Below are 19,699 nucleotides of genomic sequence, written 5' to 3' on the forward strand. Positions count from 1 at the left end.
CTTTATCCTGCATTGATGTTGCTCTTTCTGGAAGTCCATTTCCACAAAGTTGTTTTAGTTGAAAAAAGTGGACAGTGTTTTTATCGGAGATGATGACTGTGAGTCTAATTGGAACATTCAACAGGACAAAGCAGGCTTTATCTCCATCCTACTGTGGTATTATCACAGATTCCAACGTATAATGTCAAGCTCTAGCAATATAGGCAACGACAGTTCTGATGGCTTGTTGTTGGATCAAACCTTCGAGAACCATGGGAAACTAATACCCATGTCGAGAACCCTTGGATTGGATTGGATTGGATTAAACTTTTTTTATATGGTGCCGACTACAATAAAGTCATCTCAGGGCACTTTTACAGAGAAAACCCAACAGATCCACATGAGCAAGCATAAGCGACTTTGTAAAGAAAAGAAGAAACCTTTACAGAACCAGGCTCAGAGGTGGCGGCTTTATGCTATTCTGGTTGTGTCTGTATGAATGAAAACTGATCAACTGATCTGTAACTGAAAACCGAGCAATCGATTAGCCTTAGCATATATCTAGCTTGCTTTATACAGAGTCTTTGTAAATCCGGCCCTTGCTGTGGCTTTATAGCTCTTTAGCAGAGCAGAGCAGAGCACAAGCCTGAACACACACATATGCCACAACATACATAAACACTTGCCGGGAAACCGACACTGACAACCTCAAACACAGGCATGAAAATATAGACGAGAACATGCACAGACAGATGGATGTAAACACACGTCCAAACACATCCACTGACATACAACACGCGCACATGAACCTGCATTTGCTGTTTTCTTAACACCTTCAGTTTGGACAGACAAGATTTACGTGAAGATTTCTGACTGGGGAAGAATGTGTCCATCTTGGTTCCCAATGTATTTCCAATATGGCCAGGCAACTCAATGATTTAGGCCTTCTTCTCTTCTCTTCTCTTCTCTTCTCTTCTCTTCTCTTCTCTTCTCTTCTCTTCTCTTCTCTTCTCTTCTCTTCTCTTCTCTTAGCTCAGAATGAGAGGAATGCTGTTTACCTGTCAATCCAGCGAGACGCTCTCGTGACAATTAAAATAAAAACTGTATCTGGAAGTTAATTCAAGTGTAACAACTTAATGAGTAGATACTCCAGACAGACTGCAGACACAGAGGAGCTTTGATCTTACCAAATCACATCGAAACACTGTCTCGTTAGTTTTGAGAGGAGGCAAGGTGGTACTTTTCTCTTTGTCTGTCTCCAGGGTAATTACAGTTTTGATGATATCATTATTCATTACACTGCTGTTTTGTGGAAAATTGCACCTTTTATATGTTATGTCAATAGGATATGAGACGGTTGCAATGGTGTTTACAAACCTAGTTAATAGATTGACTGCGTTTGTTTGGTGTTGACGGCTGTAGAATATATTTGCTCACTGATCCGAGATCACTCCAGGTTTCAATACCTGGCAGTTCTTCAATATCACTGTCTGATTGTTAATGGTACCGAGAAACTCATGTTCCAAAGGTGCGACAAGTTGTGGAACCTTTGTATGTGGTTGGATGGTGGATTGCTTCTTCAAACTGTCTTAATAGCTCAGACTTCGAAGCGCAACTCAATTATTGTTTTAAAATCTTGATTCTAATGATATGAATAATTTCAGAGTTATGGTGATGAGATGTAAACACATTCTTGGAAACAACAACATAGGGTTAACAAGATAGATGGAGAAAGCTGGGTAGTAGTTTTTTTCCATCAGGATTTGCTGAAGCAATAGTCCTGAAACAACACCGCTCGCTGAGTGGAGTTTAAACGGCCCCAAATTCAAAACTACAAAGCATGTTTTCCATGTGTTGAGTACAATTTGTCCTGAGGTTCCCGATGAGAGCGCGATGGAACTGCACATCTTTGCATTGGTTTTGCTTGGCCTGCGTCAGTGGTGCTAAACACCCCTCTCCATTTCACTCACTATTTCATCCACTGGTGGCCTTGGCTCAAGCTCACAGTTGTCGGTCAGGGGGGTGCACAGAGGTTGAAACCGTCGGCCCCGACGCTGGAGTTTACGCTCCGGAAGAGCACTTTCCCAAGCTCTCGCCTTGCGTGACTCTCCCGGGGATCAGTGGGTTGAATTATAAAAATCTGTTTCTGTGCAGGCTTGCAGCGGAGCAGGGATGAGACGGGGGAGCTCTGGTGGGAATTCTCAAGTGGAACCTTAAAAATATGGAATGAAGGGGGAAAAAAACAGGAAAGAGAGGGAAAAGACAGTATTTTGACACTGGAGCTCGGCTCAGAGTCTGTGGCTTGGAGGAGAAATGTGATATGTGACCCAGAGAATAATGTTCGTGTGCTGAGGCAGCCAGGTTATTGTCGAAAGCATGCGTTTGTCTGCTTGCTGCAGCACACTCACTTTGGCTTGCGCCTGATTCAGACGGGACAGCTTCTATCATTATGTCCCAAAATCCCACAGTGTGTATTGGCAGTATAAAATCAGATAATTAATCTTTCTCCAATGAATGATTGAATATGAATTCACACTTCCCCATGTCTTTACAATCTATGTACATCAAGTATTTTTAACAATAGAGCCACATATTATGTGAGGTGGAAGACATGTTATGACCTTCTACTGTTTTTTTTTTTCTTTAGATATATTCTTGTGTTGATACGTTCTCGTGGAATTCTTTCAGATGCCGAGATGTTTAACATGTTAACTCAAAGTTTTATTCTGCTTGCAGTCCTAAGTCGGCCCACTGTCAAAGCATGTGATCTCAAAAATGAATGTGTAATTAGATTTTTCTCTAAATAGTCGCGGAAATATGTCTGTTTGAATCAAGCGGCAGACAGAGATCGGATAATGCGCCTTCCCAGTTGCCTCAGAGCTAGGATTTTTTTTTCTTCCTTTCAGGCATTTTTCTGAGTTGTGGAGTTTATGTAAAGAACTGCCAAAATGAGTAGTATTGGTATTCCTAAGGTAAACACTGGGCAGCTTCAAGGACCCTGAGTTTCATTTTCAAGATGAATGTGTGCAGTGCATGTCAGCTTGCACAGTGTTTTGATGAGAGGGAGCCGACAATTCCACAGTTTAAAGCCGTCAGACTTGTAAGGCAGGACCAATGCCTTACAATTGCCATGAAACAGCGATACCATGACCTTGATCGCTGAGAGTTTATGAAGTTATGTTGTTCTTGTAAGTCACATGTGGTGTGATATGGTCGTTTATACTCACAACAGCTTTGCCAAATGCAGTTCCATCATCCGAATTACAGTGTTGCGATTTGAGGAAGAATACAACCTGCTTTTTTGCCAGGAACTGATGGTTTGTGTGTTAGAATGTCTGAAAATAGAGAGTAATTTGAAAACAGTATTGCTGATGCTCTTGTTAACACAACTTCCAAATGTTAAAGCAGAATATGGCAACAAGGGTTTAAATTGTCTGTGTGTCCAAAATGTGCCGGCATATCTAAAGGCATTATTGTTATTTAGACATGGACTTACTTAAAGATGAGATAAAAGCAAGATATCCTACAGAATGCTGGATTGTTCTTTTCACGATTATCCCAGCCTGCTGACAACGTTAAAAAAGTCAGATTCTGATGTTTAACTTTACAATGATTTTTGATAAAAAACATACTATATTTGGAAATATTTGGATTTGACAGAAGTGTTGTGAAGTGGGGTGCGATGTTGGCTGGTAGGTTCGAGCTGTTTAAAAGTGGGCCTTGGGATGAGTTGGCATGGCCATCGGACCATAAAGCCAGCAGGGTAATTGGGAGCAGACTGCGGATGAGTCAGGAGCTCTACTGATGGGAGCTTTCTGGCTGTGGAGAGGAGGGGCTGGCATGTCTGTGAAGGGAGTTGGACGACAAACGCTCCACCTCTATGAAGGGAAGACACCCGACACCCTCGCGTAGATGCAGGGATCCAGAGAGATTTGTTTTTTCTGACTCTTGAGTTGGATTTACCCTCCTACTTCTTTTTGTCTTCCCCTTAAGGTGGTCTTGTTGGTAAAGAGTCATTTCATCAAGGTCTTTGTAGCATATTTGAATTAGTATTATATTGTAAACACTTTTTTAAGCATTCAATTTTCCACAAGGTCAATCAATTGACTTCACTTCATTGCTCCACTTGACTTTGTGCTTTTATCACCTCTAACTCTTTAGTGCATCATTAGCCCGCAAGTCGCACCATTTGCAGTCAGTGGAATGTGGAATGAAACCCACAAACTCCAAAGGAAGGGGAGGTCTCCTCTGTTAAAAGCCTGTAGTTAAACAGTTAAAGGATGGTCATTTGTAAGATTCTTGACAGGTGGAGTTGAGCAAGGACTTTAAGGAGGAATTTGCTGAGTTTGTCTGGTGTTTTCCTTCCTTTTTCTACCATTTCGACCTTGTAGGGATCAGAGCCGTCTCATTTATCAGCAAAAAAAAAAACTAAAGTTCTTACTGCACAAGGGGAATTTGTGGGATAGATGTTGTTTTGAGCAGAATGCTGATGACTTCACCTCAGGATGTCAGCCGAACTTCCACTTCTTGAAGTGGCATCACACTTCCTATCTGCTTGAGTGCACAAAGACAAACAAGAAAATAACTATCTGGCCTCCTGAGTGGTGGAGCTCCCAGTCATGGTCATGCCTGTACACCATAATTACATCCGCGGTGGTTTTCTTTGTGACCCCAGTCATAATTACAATATGCTGATGCCTTTACTGAGGTAACGTTTTGGACCATACTTCCAGCCCCCAGTGGGATTGGCCGTAGACAATCAGGCCTATAGGAGTCTCTGTTATAAGCAACAATAGCAAGCAATGTTAACTGCACAGCATAACGGGTACAACAATGAATGCTTGTGTTATATTTAGAATAGACTGATAAGCACAAACCTGCATGGAGAAATGAATTGTTTGTGGTATCCCTCCCGTCAGTTCCTGTCTGCTCCTGTGGCTAACCCAGTTTCAATGCTGTCTCAGGTCCATCCTCCTCCTACAATGGAGGGAGGAGGAGAGGGTGTGGAGGGCCAAGGGGGACACAACACAGCAGAGCTGCAGGACTATCAATAGGTTTAGACAGTGTATTTGGCAATGAGATGGCTTGTATTCGCATTGTTTGTGTGTGCCGGCGAGTGTGTAACGTCCAGCCCTGTGGCACGTTTTCTGTCTCACGGTCACATGGACAGTAGATACAAACACAGGCACACACAGTCAGAGAGCTGTCCTGTTTGGCTTGAACACAAGGCCAAATCAGCTTGGGAAAGCAGCAGGGGCCCTGAACGGGACACAAAGACAGAAACAGAGAGAAGGAGACGATAAAGTACTGCTCTTTATTTTCTCAACCTCCTCTTCCTCTCTACATGCATTTTTTCCTTCACCATCAGACCTCTCCGGCTTCTTCTTTCCCTCAACCTTCCAGGTCAAGGCAACGGTGTCAGCCATCGTGAAATCCCCGCAACCGAGAACTTCATTTTAGACATGTGAGAAGTAACAGGCACACTAGTGCTGAAAGCAGGTTGGCTGTACATGAAGAGTTTCGCTTCCAGATCAGCTGAATGTAAAACACAGCACAGAGGCAGAGTGGCAAAGGATTAAACACCAGTTCTCCCCCTTCCTTCCTTTCTGCTTCCTTCCTTCCCTTTTTGTCCACCTTTCGTTCTTCTATCATACCTTGTTCCATGCAACTCTTAGAGTCGGTGGGAATGAAAGAAAGAGTGGGAATGAAAGGAACAAAAGAAGTGAAGGGCAGAGAGGTAAAAGTGCAGCCAAGTTTGCCATTCCTGGCCAAATGTCCAGTGGTGCGTTAAATTGATTGCAGGCAAGGCTTTGGCACGCGCTAAACTGAACTACATCTCGTAGGGGATGGGGTCCTCCACTAAGCCCGTGTGCTGAAGGAAAGTGAGGACAATAAATCATGTTTTTTCTTCCGTCTATGCCTTCTATCATTCCCATGTCTCACGTGAGCTCAAGCTTGATTCATGTGGATTGCAAGTGGTAACAGGATGTCAACTTCTTTGTTTGCTTCTGTGTTGAGCAGAGATGGAGATCACAAAAACAGAATAGAATGGTACAACTAAGTGGTTTTTCTTGGTACTTGTTGTTTTTAGAGTGTGTGATTTGATCCCTTCTTAAGTTCAGTTCACACCATTTTAACTACTCCACTAGTGCGCCCAAACTGTGTGTTAAAATTCAATACTGCATTTCAACCTGTAACTTTAATTTGCATGTTTGTAGGCAAAAAGTGCTTCACATATAAAATTTGTTTGTGATTTTTTTTTTTTCTTCAGAGAAATGTCCTTTCATTCACATGAATCAAATTTGCTAATGTAATACAGTACACTGGGGGTAAAAGGTAACTAATATTCTGAGTAGGTTTTGAAAATAGCACTTTTTAATTATATTTGAATATTCACAACAACAGTACTTGATTTAAGAAATGTGTCACAGAACAAATTTTCAGTGCTCTTATGGTATTTACCATCCAAGTAACAATGTCTGTGAAAGGCAGTGTGAGTGTCGTTGTGCTTTTTAAGTGTTTTTAAAAAGACAGAGAGGAGAAAAGATTGAGGACGAGCAAGCCGGGGACCGCGATGATGTCATGATGTTAGCTCTTCCTGCAGGGCTGGACAGACGAACGGAGGGGAGGTTGAAATCTTTATGAGAAGCAGCTGTAGTGAAGATACAGACGAGCAGGCCTCCAGAGCACCGTAACGGCATCGAGCCCACCGCTTGTTGACAGCTATCTGAGGGTCTGATGGAGCTGAAGCTAACGACGACAGGGCCGCCGACAGTGGCAAAACTTCGTCCCATTTTAACCCACAAAAGGGATCATCTTTAAAGCTACAAACCAAAAAAAGGGTGACTGAGAGTATTCATGTCTCAACTGAGAGCTGCATTGTATGACACAGTATAGAGCAGTAGAAAGGAAAAGCCAACACTTGTTGACAAAGTTGAGGACCACCTCACTGGTATAAAACATGGTGTGTCATCACAAGTGGATGAATTCAGGCTGATGTTGTTGCCTCTTCTGGAACTTCACAATGTACAAGTCGACTCAGCACAAGAATCATCAATGGAAGGCCTCCATGTGTATCTAGACGCATTCATTTTAATGCCAGTTAATTGTCAGCGTGACTTCCCGTGGGGAAAATCTTGCAGCTGAAGTGAAATCTAAGTCTTTGAGCCAATGCAAAAAGACTAACAGTCCTTGCATAGACTGTTGATAGTCAATGCAAGGACTGTGCCTCTGAGAAAACGGAATAAGAGGTATCGCTAAAGATTTCATGGCAGACTAGGTTCAACCAGTATGTATGTTTATGGATCGTTCATAAATGAGTTTAAAAAAAAAAAAGAAGAAGAATGCTGCACTTGCACACATAAATAGACATAACAACCTCTGATCTTATCTCTATACTCAACATTTTAAAGTACTTTTTTCAGTGGTGATAGTCAATAATTGAGGTTACTGTTTATTAGATCAACGCTATACACGGCAATATATTTGAGTGCATGTTTACAAGAATGTGCTCCAGATTTCCAGTGTCCATCCGTTGATAGGAATCTCCTGCAGGGTTTGTTATGCAACTGATGGTGCTCTTTGATGGCCTGCCTCTGACCCCGGCTGCTGCTATGTTCATCTACTAGAGTCTTTAAATTATTCAGGTCTGTGTGCAGTCCGGTTATTAATCCGAGAGCTGGATTGGAGTTGAACTGCTCTGAAATTTGTACAGTACATGCAATAAAAAATTATTGTTTTTTAAAAATCCGAAATGTATCAAATAAAAGCCTCGTAATACCCCAAACTATAAGTAATAATAAAAGCAGAGAAGCAACAGGTGATTGAAAGATATAAGGAAATACCTTCTTATGTCTTACTTTATTTACTTACATAAATGTCTTTTTAATGGTCCTATAAAAATGTCTGAAACTTTGTGAATTACTTTTAGTCTGAGGACTCTGTGGTCGTCCAACCAGCTGCTGATGAACAATACTACTTCCATTTCCTCTGCAGCATGCACGGCCCGTAGCACCTCGCAGGACAGAGGCTGGAGGGGGTGGGGCAGGTGGAGGGTTTTTTTTTTGGATAGTAGCTCCTCGTGATGTTTTTATTGACCTCAGCAGATGGCTTCCCTCAGCCGCTGCATTGTTATGATGGCCATCATGCTCCGGAGGTCAGACTTGCTGATAGTTGTAGGAGACAAAAGCCTGTGTGCCCCACGAAAGGAGTTTCCTCAGTAACCGAACACAGTAAAACTAGCAATGCTGTCAATTTTACTGCTTCGACAAGATGAGAATGAACTACTGCTTGTCAAGACTGGGTGTGAACAGGGGAAAGCACTGTCTTGTGCCTATGCATCGAGTCTGAGAAATGTTTGAGCCCAATAAGTCACAATCGTCTGAATTAAACAAAATACCTTTTACGGCCCTCGAATCTCTGCTGACGAACGCTTTCTATTTTGGCCTTGGGGCTCCAAACAATGAAAAGGGAGAGCCTAAAAGCCTGCACTTGTTTTCAGAGTGCAACTGTATACTTATATTATTCTTTACAATATCCACTTTCCTCTTTAGTTTTGACAACCCGTGTCTCTCCCACCCCCTAACTTTGCCACTCTCTCTCCATATCTTCCATTTTTCCGCTCCTCCTGTGAAATGTAGCAACCTGTAGCAAGTAATGGTAATAGTAATGAGAAAACTAAATAATGCATTGTTTATCGTGCCAAAGAGCTCACGCCGTTCTCCTCGCAGGATTTCTGCTGTACATTTCTGTGTCAAATTTTAGTCAGAAGAAAATATTCAGAAAGAGAAGAAGAAGAAAAAAAACAAAACTATTGATGTTTCCCCTCAGACATGTGACCCCCACTCAGCTCACAGCTGAAAATAATTTGGGCCTGCAGGCCAGTGACGTTCTGACGCAAACCTCTCTCCTCCTCCTCCTCCTCCTCCTCCCTCTCCTTCCCGTTCTCTCTTCTCTCTGGGGGGCTCGGCCTCGAGCCGATGGTGGGCTAAACAAAAGAATGAATGGCTTGAGCTACAAGATGACTTACTGTACTAATATAGTCTTCTTCTTGTTTGACCACAGTGTCTCCCGAATGTCCATTTTGCCTTTTATTCTGGAAGTAAAAATCAAACAAACTTTGATTCATTCCAACACACTGAAACCAGCGGGACAATTATATCATTAGCTCACGGAAGAGTTCAGCTCTTTTTCTTTTTTCTTTTAACATAATCTTCTAAAATTGTAGCTTTTTTCCCTGCTGACTTTTCTGTCCTGCTGCCAACTTGGACAACAATTTGTGGAATTTGGCTGAATGAGGCTTTCACATTCCCCCCCATAGGGGGGCAAAAAGGAGAAGTGTTGGGGTTAGCTAATGCAGGTTTATAGAGAGAAGGATGGAGGGGGAGTTGGGCCAGGCAGAGCTCAGGAAATGTTTAACGGCCTGTGAATACTCTAAAGTATCCCTGCACATCTGGTAGAAGTCACACACACAAATCCATGTGTTAGTCTGGCATAGCAGGCCTTTGGCAGGCAGTGCGGATCTACGTAGGTGTGCTTTTATATGAGGTTTTGTGTTTGAATATGCAGCAGGTTGGCAAAGCAAGCATCACTGTCTCTGTGAATTTAATAAATGTTTGAATAGACACACACAGGAGTTTTGCCCTGACCTCTGCCTCCCTCTTTGCCAAACAGAGGCCGGGGCCTGGCGCTTCATCCAACCCTCTGCCAGAGTTTAAAGGCCAAGTCATGAGCTGCGTGCTCCAGTGGCTCTGCTTCAGTGTTACATATTGATGCTCTGCCGATGCTCCAAGCGGATCTGGTTTCTGACAAATGCACAAGCGAGCTTTTAAAAATGGGTTGAACACGTCCCCTCATATTTGCCAACAACACCATCTCCATAATGAAAGACAGCAGCAAGTATGGAGCTGGAAAGCAAACAACTAATAAAAAAAATTATTGTTGCTGGCATGATAAGAGGTGCAGAAACAACAATATGTGTGCAGGACAGTGACTCATAATACGTACGTCTCACTTTGCACAAACAAACTTGAGAGGTCCCAGCAAACGAATACTGACAATTTGTACTCAATAAAACTACTGCCAGACAGACATGTGAACTGTATCAGCGACAGGTAAAAGTACTAAAAAAGGCACAAAGCACATTTCTTTTAAAGTTACTCATAGGTTAGATTCAAAATGCGGCTGTATTTGTTTGCGCCTCACGAATTTAAAGGTAGCACTCATTAAAACTACTTGGAATTTCATAGTTGCAATACAAGGACGATGGAAGAAGAGTTAGTCAGTTTCTTTAACATGTTAGTCTTCATTACATTATTCTATCCCATTTAGTATAAATCTAGTCAGAATTAGTCAGACAATTAGCAGCTTGAATTCTAAATGGGACTTATTTCTCACTAGATGCCACTGAATCTGTCAGTTGTTCTACAATCATGTTACCTTGGGTGAAAAATGTCAACATATCTTTGACATGTTTCCCTCCGTTAAGCTACACAAAGATTCTACACATGGTTGATCTATCTCATTCAGCACAGTAACTGAATCATGTATACTGAAGCTGTCATGAACAGACCATCTTTATTTTTTGGGTAAAACAGATAGAAATAGTGAAATTAAGACCAACTAGGGTTCTTGAAGAAATTCCTGAGAAGTAGTTTCTTTCTTTAGCCTTTTTTTGTGCATCATCGTTTTTGTTGAACAAAAACTTCATTTGTACAACAGTTTGACATGTAAATATTTCCCTTTGATACTTTATTAACACAGTTTTTTTTTTTATCCTGTCAGTATCATACTTTCCTACAAGCTTTTAATGGAGCTGCTGCATTCAGCCCATTATACAAATATATTCCTCTAAATGACTGACCCTTTTATTTTTCTGTCTGTGCAGGATGCCAGCTGCTAGCACCATGACTGGTGGGAGGGCCCTGCTGCTCTGTACAAACACTGAGAACTGCATCTACCAATCAGTCAACGGGTACGTTCCTTGAAAGCCAACAAAGCACCTCACCATTTTGAATCACCTATATACCCTCGAACAAGAATTTCTTTGTAAGTTGGGTGAACATTGAGATAGCCTCTAAAAACTTGCTGCAGGCCGCTCTCCAATCTCTAACTTGCCGCGGCATTACTGTGAAGCCAAACACCCCCTGCTTCCACCGACACGCACTAGCAGGAGCCTTCAATATAAACGCAATAAGCGGTTTCTGACATCTGCACTAGATTTGAGAATGTGTCGTATTATTTCTTCAACATGTGCAAATCTAATTTTGACAATCTCAGGGCAGGCAAAGTATCCCCCCTACTCTGGCGCCCATGGCCTCACCCCCCCTCCAAGGTGGTCCCGGATCACAGGTTGAAAACCACATCCCACAGTACATGAATGTGGTATCACTTCCCATAAAGGACCTAACGATCTGTACAAAAGCACACCTTGTTTGGATGTGTAACAAACAAACAAAAAAAAAGTTCCCACTGTCATCATAAAATGTTGAAGTGCTCTTAAGCAAGCTGAAGACGTCCCTTTCCATTAGGGTCAGCAGTAAAACAATAGTGGGGCAAGAGAGCAGAACAGGGCATAGCTGGCCATCTGCCATCTGGATACTGTTTCTGCCCCCCCCCCCCCCCCCGCTGCCACCGCCTAATGCCTCCATGACCACTCTCTACGGTCCCTTCTGTCATTCTTGCAATATTCATCAGTGCTATTTAGATTATAATGAAGGGATTTGGTTTGTTCCAATAGGGAGGATTATCAGGAGGAAGATTTCAGCGTCTGTTGTTTTGAGGGTCAGTCTCCTACCAAAGACGAAGTTCTCAGGAAGGATTCTTGTTGATATGCATATATCATTTTGACCAATTCAAAGGCAACCTCGAGCCTGTTGGGTCTTCTTTTGCAGAACTGCTCAGCAAAATATCAGTAACCCATATCTGCATTGTACCCCCACTGAATCATGCTGGAACTGACAAGACTTCAGTTCTTTAAAAGGGACTTTTTATTATCAATCTTGTTTCACCTGTATCAGGGCAAAAAAAATTTAAATCTTCAATTGGCTTAAATTTTTCTGTAAGTTCATAGCTTGACCCCCTCAGCTCTTCTCCTGCTCCCCCTTTCTTGGCTTATCTGTTTGACCTAATTTTTCCCCTCTGTTGCTTCATGCTTAATAAAAACTTGTGTTTGAACCAGGGGACGTGAAGGGAGACTGAAAAGGGGGAGGGAGGGGGAGGGGGCAAACACTAATAAAACCCTGCGCAGCCTGAAAGACATTCATTTAATGTTCTTGCTGGTGATCGCCACGTCAGGTTTCGTCTCTCCTTCAACGGTCTCTGAGGAAATTTGAATCAGCAGTTCCCCACGAGATTTCCTTCTTCAGATTACATGACTGTTGGACTTTACATCCAGCAATGTCATCTGAAGTCACACAGCAAGGCCACGTTTCCTCTGTTTGTTGGAAACTCAATCATTTGATGAATGGGCCTCAGGCCAGCACTGCGTTTTGTGGGTCAGGAGTAGAAAAGAAAAGCTGCACGTCTAAACTTCAGCCCCTCCCCTTGGTTTTTTTGTATACTTTTACCTCGTCTCCAGAAATAGCTGTGCTTGTGCGTGCTTGTGCGTGCCTGTGCGTGCGTGTGCCTGCGTGTGTGTGTGTGTTGTATGGCTTGTAAACTTTGACTCTTGAATCCAGAGTTCAAACAGTCATGACCCAGTAATGCTCCAGGAGTGACTCACAGCTGAGACAGAGGCACCAAGCAGATGTCTGAGCTCTTTTAACAAGAATTCTTGTTTACCCTATAAAACAAGGATCTGTTTGGATGTAATTGTGAGTGCTCACATTGCGTGGCCAGTTTTAAGAGGTATGTGGAGTCTGGTGCTTTGTTATGTACACTGATGGCAGCAAGTGACGCTTCTATTAAATCTCTCATTGTTTGAATTTGTAGGGGTGGCAATGGTGTTGAGAACTGTAATGTCTACCACAGCGTCACTCAGAAAAGAGAATGTTTTTTCTGTTACTTTGGTTTTACTCCTGTTCTTACTCCTCTGCCATATGAAAAGGGACACTAAAACTGCATGATTTTGCTTGGAAAAGTGCTGTGATTTCTCTATTTTATGTAGCATTTTAAACTTGTTTTAAAACAAAGTCACTTGTCTTCTTATGTCATGCTCTACTTTGACTCTTGTGAAGGGAAAAAAAAAGAACATTTTCACTGAGGCTGGAAAATATATTTTACTTTAACAAAATCAGATAGATGAATTACTCAAATTCTTCTTTGCTAAAACTAAGGTGGCGTGTTTGATTTGTAATTATTGCAGCAAATTTGATGTTTTTAGCTCAAAATGTGTTTACTTTCTTTCTCTTCATACATAATATCAAATCATTTCTGATTCAATCCCCATTAGTGTATTGATCCATTGATTTATTTCGATCATTTTTTGACATGTACATATGTGTTTTCTTGTTTGTGAGAGTTAATCAATGTGTCTCTTTCCTTTGTAGGCTCCAGTGCTGCGGCTTGAAGGTCGGGGAGGCCCCGTCGTCTGCGGTGCCTAAACCCCAAGAGGTGTGTGGGTCACCAGGCGACAGAGACAGAGACGTCAAACCTCCAATCTCCCCTCTTCTCAGCCTGAGTGACAGCCGAGGTGATCTTGGCACCATGCTGGCTCACAGGAGAACCACCACGACCACCACAAGTGACTCACGAACCACTAACGTGGAAAATGGGCTTTGTGGAAAGTTGAACCACGGCAAGAGCTCAACAGGAGCCAAGACGGCCAGCATCCGTGACAAGATATCACAGTGGGAAGGAAAGAAAGAGCCTGCCTCCATAGCTCTTACTGAGACATGTCCACTAACTGCAATGCAGAAGGAGCCTGAGACTGTGAGGAGAAAAGAGTCCAAAACCTCTGAGGTCCAAAGGACGGACAGCAAAAGGTTTGTCAGCTGGGATAGACAAGACTCAGGGAAGGAAAATGTTGGAAAGCTGGGGGATCCAAGGCCTCGATCTCCGGAATGTCCAACAAACAAAGACAAAGATGTGATACTAGAAAGAGGATTTCGGCCTTCCAAACCTGTAGAACAACCCCAAGACAAAAAAACTGTTTTAACCCACGTTAAGAAACTGGAAAGAGCAACAAAAGATGTTCCAGACAAGCCTTCACTGGTATTTCCAGGGAATTATTTTTGCCCTCCTTCAAAGGAGGAGTTGGAGGAAAATGAAAAGCGAGGCAACGAGCCAATCTTTGGGACTTTTGATATGGTTCGACATGAAGGGTCTCGGAGATGGAGGGAGGGCGATTTGGAGAACGTATACAGTGAGCCAGGTGCTCCATCTATAAATCCTCTACCTAAACCTCAAAGAACCTTCCAGCACCACACGCCGCCCACTACCCCAGTTTCGGGGCCTTGCTCGGGAAAGGGAAAGAGGAACTTGCCTCCTTTGCCTTCCATTCCTCCCCCACCCTTACCCACGTGCCCTCCCCCGGGGGTGTGCAGGAGACCGTGGACTGACAAAGCTCGTGACAATAGTAACAGGTAAGGCAAATATAATTAGTCTGTTTACCTTGTGCCAGTTTAGATACTATACACTGTTTGGAGTTTGATATAACCAATGTGGTCAACTTTAATGCCCAGTATTTCAGAAACACTCAGAACAAGGTCAGGATGTGGAATCAGGATTCATAGGCACTACTTCAATGTACATATCCCGTAACTCCTCCCCCATAACCACCAGCCCGAGGTGCACAACATCTCCCACATCTGCTGTAAATCAAAACCACTGGTGAGCTCATCCAGTTTCTAAATATCTCACAAAATGAGCTCACTGGTTGAACCTGAGGAATGTACACATCAGCTTTACTCATTGCTCATTTCCAAAACTCCGAAGAGAGAACAACATTTAGATCAGCGTGAGTCATGTACAAGCTTTACTTCCGAAGGAATTCAACCTTAACAGTAAAAGCGATAGTGAAAGATGTCGCAATCACAAAAGGCACATTTGTGAAGTATAAAGCCTCAAATCTGAAACCCTTTTATAAAAAAGAAAAAAAACACATTTCGGCCTTTGTCAAATGGCAGATTGAAAAGTTCAAGTATCCACTCAATACTTCAATTCAGATGGTTACAATAAAATGAACAGAGCTCTGTGGGGAAACCAGAGAAATGTGAACTCTGCAGTATTGGAGCACATCTATTGTTCATTTTCTCCAGTGGTCTGAGCTCTTGTTTGGAGCTTGGCTTGAATCTGTTACATTCCATACCATATGTGGAGGCCTCACTCTGCTCCATGTGCGGTGTCAAGCCCTTTGTTTGGTCAGGCTGTCTCCCTCTTGAGTGTCCGTTACAGGGTGCATTTTTTTGTATATATGCCTGTGTCCTAACAAACGCAAAGAGTCACCGCATTTGTTTGACAGACTCAGCGTCGTCCATCTCTGAGGAGTCGTTCCACAATACAATCCAATTTTACAATGTTTTTAATGTTCATGTTTCTGGTAAATTGTGGCTCAGGAGCACTGCCCCCTCTGCAATCTGGATCGGGATGAATGGGTAGCTTTCTGCGGTGAGAAGTAACAAAGCACAAATACTATCTCGACTGAAGTTTTCAGGTGTCTGTACTTTGCTGAAGAATTTATTCTACTTACTTTATATACTTCACTTTCTACTCAGAATTATTATTTTTTTTAATGTGTTGTTATGATTGACAGCTTGGTGTTCGCGACTTAATCACTCAGAAACAGAAATCATTGTATCACAGTAATGCACAATAATATAAATCTCTAATCTGAGAGATTTTGAAAAACCAGAGATCTGCAAAACATCTGGGTGATTTTTGGGGAAAAATAGATTTAAAATTTTAAAGATTTAGTAATTCTCCCGTCAACACCCTACATTTTTTTACCTGTTAGACCTGTGGTTTATACCATTGACTGTTTTATAACGTGCCCTACGAGACATTCATTATGTGATTGTAAACAGTAATATATTACTTAAAATCAGTCATATTTAATGATTAACACAGGCATATCTATCTATCTATCTATCTATCTATCTATCTATCTATCTATCTATCTATCTATCTATCTATCTATCTATCTATCTATCTATCTATCTATCTATCTATCTATCTATCTATCTATCTATCTATCTATCTATCTATCTATCTATCTATCTATCTATCTATCTAGTTAAATTATGAATTTTGTTGCGAGTTGTCCTAATACATTGATATATTAGTCTAATATGCGACTATATAGGAATGTATGAAACCCTGGATGTTCCAGTGCACTTTATCCCACTGGGCTGAAGTCTTTGCCAATGATGAAACACAGATGTGGCTGTTATAAGGCTGCTGCTTGAATGCTGCAACATCAGTGTACCTGCTTGGCTGATAAAACACAGTGTGAATGCATTCACAGTTACACACACAATTTCTTTTCTTTGAGCTGACTGTGCAGCCTTCCTGCATTTTTGTGTCGTTTTGTCCATCAGGAAGTCTTACGAGTTCGAAGACCTGCTCCAGTCGTCAACGGAAAGCTGCCGGGTGGACTGGTACGCTCAGTCCAGGCTGGGTCTCACACGCACTTTATCAGAGGAGAACGTCTATGAGGACATAATAGGTACATAACATCTTGTCACACTGTTGGTTTAGCTGGGCTAAATTAAATTTGACGTTGCTTTTAGAAGTGAGGTTTCTGACATGTATGTTTCAACATCGTGCTCCTTAAGGCCAATGGATCCATAATCCACGAACTGATGTGTTTGTGTGTAAAATGTGAACATTGCATTTTACTTTGCCTTTTTCTTCTTGGTTCCTGATACACTCCATGACCTCTGACTTTCATGTTTCATGTCGGTGTGTGTGAGTTCAGCCCAGAGTCGATGAGAAGGACAAACTCTGCTCTTTTTTTTTTCCTGCTCCACTTTTAATTTGGAGCCAGGCCGCTCTGCTTTTATTAAAAAATTATATGCAGGAACCTGAACTATGCTCCTGCCTTATTGTCTGCAGTGTTGTGCCAACCCCACCAAGAGCCTGCTTAATTTCATAATGTACAATAGTGGCGTTGTGTGAGGTTGTACTGTAGCTCAGTTTGGCTTCTGCGATAGCAGGGGGCATGTGCAGAGCTTAGAGCCGTGCGGCATTACTGGCAATGGCTTCAGTGTACCTTTCATTTTCTGATGAGAGCCTGTTCTTATAATCGCTGCTGTTTTTCATTATATTTGGGTGATGTCACATCTTATATTTGGATCTCTTTACAGTCCCCTTCTTATGTACAGTGCCAATGTTTGTTTGATCATTAAACAGTTAACCAAACATTTACCAGCGTCCCATGATTAAAGGAGCTAAGACGCACTGTCACTGTCGACTCTGCAAACACCTCAGGGAGGCAGAGATTTAATCTAGATTATTTAGACAATGATGAATGACTGTGATATACTCAAAGTCTTGCCCAAGTTTCTCTTTGTGTCTTTGATCTTTAGAGGAAGAACATTCTCACCAACAATGTTTAACAAAAATACTGGTACTTTGTAGAAATTACCAGTTGTTTTTTCTTTTTTTTAAAGACGGAGGCTTACTTTCACATTTATTGAAAATAGAAAGTAACTCCTTGCTTGGTAAAAGTTCCTCTTCATTGGGTTTCTCAATTAGGTAAAGTTACATGGGTTTGAAAAAGATACTCTAATCTGCATGTTCTCTGAACAGAACAGCTGAAATGCACGACACACATCCGAATCTTGAATGCTCAGATAAAAATGTTTGCTAATTTAGTTCATCTAACACTAACCTTGAGTAAACAGGAGTTTGGTGAAATGATAAACATTAAGACTTCAGCTTCAACTGATGTTTATGGATGGCTTTTTAGCAGCCTAGACAGACTGCAGCTCAAAAACTGTCTTTCTGTATTTCAAATGGAACACCAAACAAGTTCTTTGAAACTTGCGTAATTGTATCTGCATTATTCTTGTCATGATAAACATGAGTTACAAGCATGTTACAGCGAAGCGTTTTACAACACCAAAATGGTTGTGAATACTTGTTTTCATCAGCCAACAATGTGAAAAACATTTCACTGATCCCTTGTTTTCCTCCAAGAGACAAGAACCAGGGAACTGAATGTCCCTCTGTATTTGCACACGCACAGGTTACATCTGGGGGAAGAATTGATGGAGCAGGGAAGAGACACAGCAGACACAGACCAAGGGAGAAAGAGCCACATGTTTTGGGGAAACTGCCTCACTCTTTACTTGCAGGGGAGGACTGGTGGCTACTATTAGATGGAGCTGTGAAAACATCTTATCATGGTGAAATATGAGCAGGTTAAGTTCACTGCTCTCCTCTAAATCTTGAGTGGGAATCATTTAGGAAAGCAAACATGACTGATGTGGAAAGAAGAGTTACGTGTCCAATGGAAAGGGCAGGATTTTGAGATTATGTAACAGAGATGACGCTTCAAATTAGATTTTTTATTTTTTTTTCTTCCAAAGATCCTCCATCCAAGGAGAACCCCTATGAAGATATAGAGCTGGAAAGAAGTTGTTTGGGGAGTAAATGGGTTTCACCGGTCTCCTCATCGCCTGTCCCCGACACGCCCACTAAGGTAGCTGATTGCACTCTGGAAAACTAACTACATTTAACAGAATAAGTTCCTTTTTAAAAACCACTTTGCAATGTTTCTCTCCCATCTAGCTCAGCTCCAAGCCTGGCTTCTTCAGACAAAACTCAGAACGAAGAAGCTTCAAAGTACCCGAATTACGCAAAACCAACAGAGACACTGGCATCTCCTCCCCTTCCCGTATCAGCCCCCCTTCCACACCCAGCAGCCCCGATGACACCCCCTGTCTCTCCGGGGACCCTTACAATCGCAGGAGGAAGAAAATCCCAAAGGTATGGACGTCTGAGAGGCTCACTCAGATTTATGGTCCAGCATCCCACTATAGGAGAGGTTGTTAGTCAGCTCATGCTGCTTGTGTGCCAGATGAGGAAAGTACAGAAAAAGATTTTTTTCTTTGGAGGAAGTGTGCTCTGAGTGAAAATGTATTGAAATGATCATGGAAGATTTTGTATTAAGTTTTTTTTTCTCTCTCTCCCCTTAAATCCAGATGGTGCTGAAAATCAACACGGTCTTTGAGGCACGGAGGGGAAAGAAACGCATGAAGAAGGTGTCACAATCCACCGAATCCAGCTCAGGGAGAGGTGAGCCTTCAAGTCCGGAAGGGTACACCCTGAATAATCACTCTCATTCACACTTACTGGCAATTTAGAGTCACAAGTACATGTTTGTGGACTGTGGGAGAAAACTGCCAGAGTGCTAATCACTGCACCACAGTCCTGCCTCAGACGTGACATTGTCTGTTTGTAACCTTCTCATCCCATCAGCTTTGGATTCAGCTGAGAGTCAAAACTATTTCCTACCACGAGGAAATCCTGTGTTTTAATCTCAGTAAACTTGAAGAAAGAATGTAATCAATACATCTGGACCCATTTTGATTTAGGTGAAAGGAATTTTTGTAGATTTATTCTCCTCAAACAGAGACATATAGTCAAACATGATCTGCTTTTAATAACATTTCTTGTTTTAAATTTAGGTGAATAAACTCTATAATGATGTTTGTGGAAAAATAAAGTGAAGAATGACACAAAAGGCTTGAGTTTTACATTTTGAAAACACTTCAATGAAATAGCGATACCCACATAAACTCCACACAGAAAAACCAACATTTGTACCAAGAGAACA

General features: G+C 41.9%; 1 protein-coding gene across 2 annotated transcripts in view; it reads left to right on the forward strand.

The window, feature by feature from the left end:
- The window catches only part of LOC308116619 (DENN domain-containing protein 2A), a 35,666-nt gene that overhangs the window by 5,432 nt on the left and 10,535 nt on the right, over positions 1-19,699 (forward strand). For both annotated transcript variants that reach the window (XM_080474898.1, XM_080474899.1), the window contains exons 2-7: positions 10,865-10,951; positions 13,467-14,501; positions 16,455-16,582; positions 18,450-18,562; positions 18,652-18,849; positions 19,065-19,158. In XM_080474898.1, the coding sequence (XP_080331024.1) occupies positions 10,866-10,951; positions 13,467-14,501; positions 16,455-16,582; positions 18,450-18,562; positions 18,652-18,849; positions 19,065-19,158 (1,654 nt within the window). In that variant the 5' untranslated portion in view covers position 10,865. The remainder of the gene's footprint in view (positions 1-10,864; positions 10,952-13,466; positions 14,502-16,454; positions 16,583-18,449; positions 18,563-18,651; positions 18,850-19,064; positions 19,159-19,699) is intronic.

This window comes from Lipophrys pholis (assembly GCF_963383615.2).
Source record: "Lipophrys pholis genome assembly, chromosome: 11".
In the NCBI taxonomy this organism is placed as follows: domain Eukaryota; kingdom Metazoa; phylum Chordata; class Actinopteri; order Blenniiformes; family Blenniidae; genus Lipophrys; species Lipophrys pholis.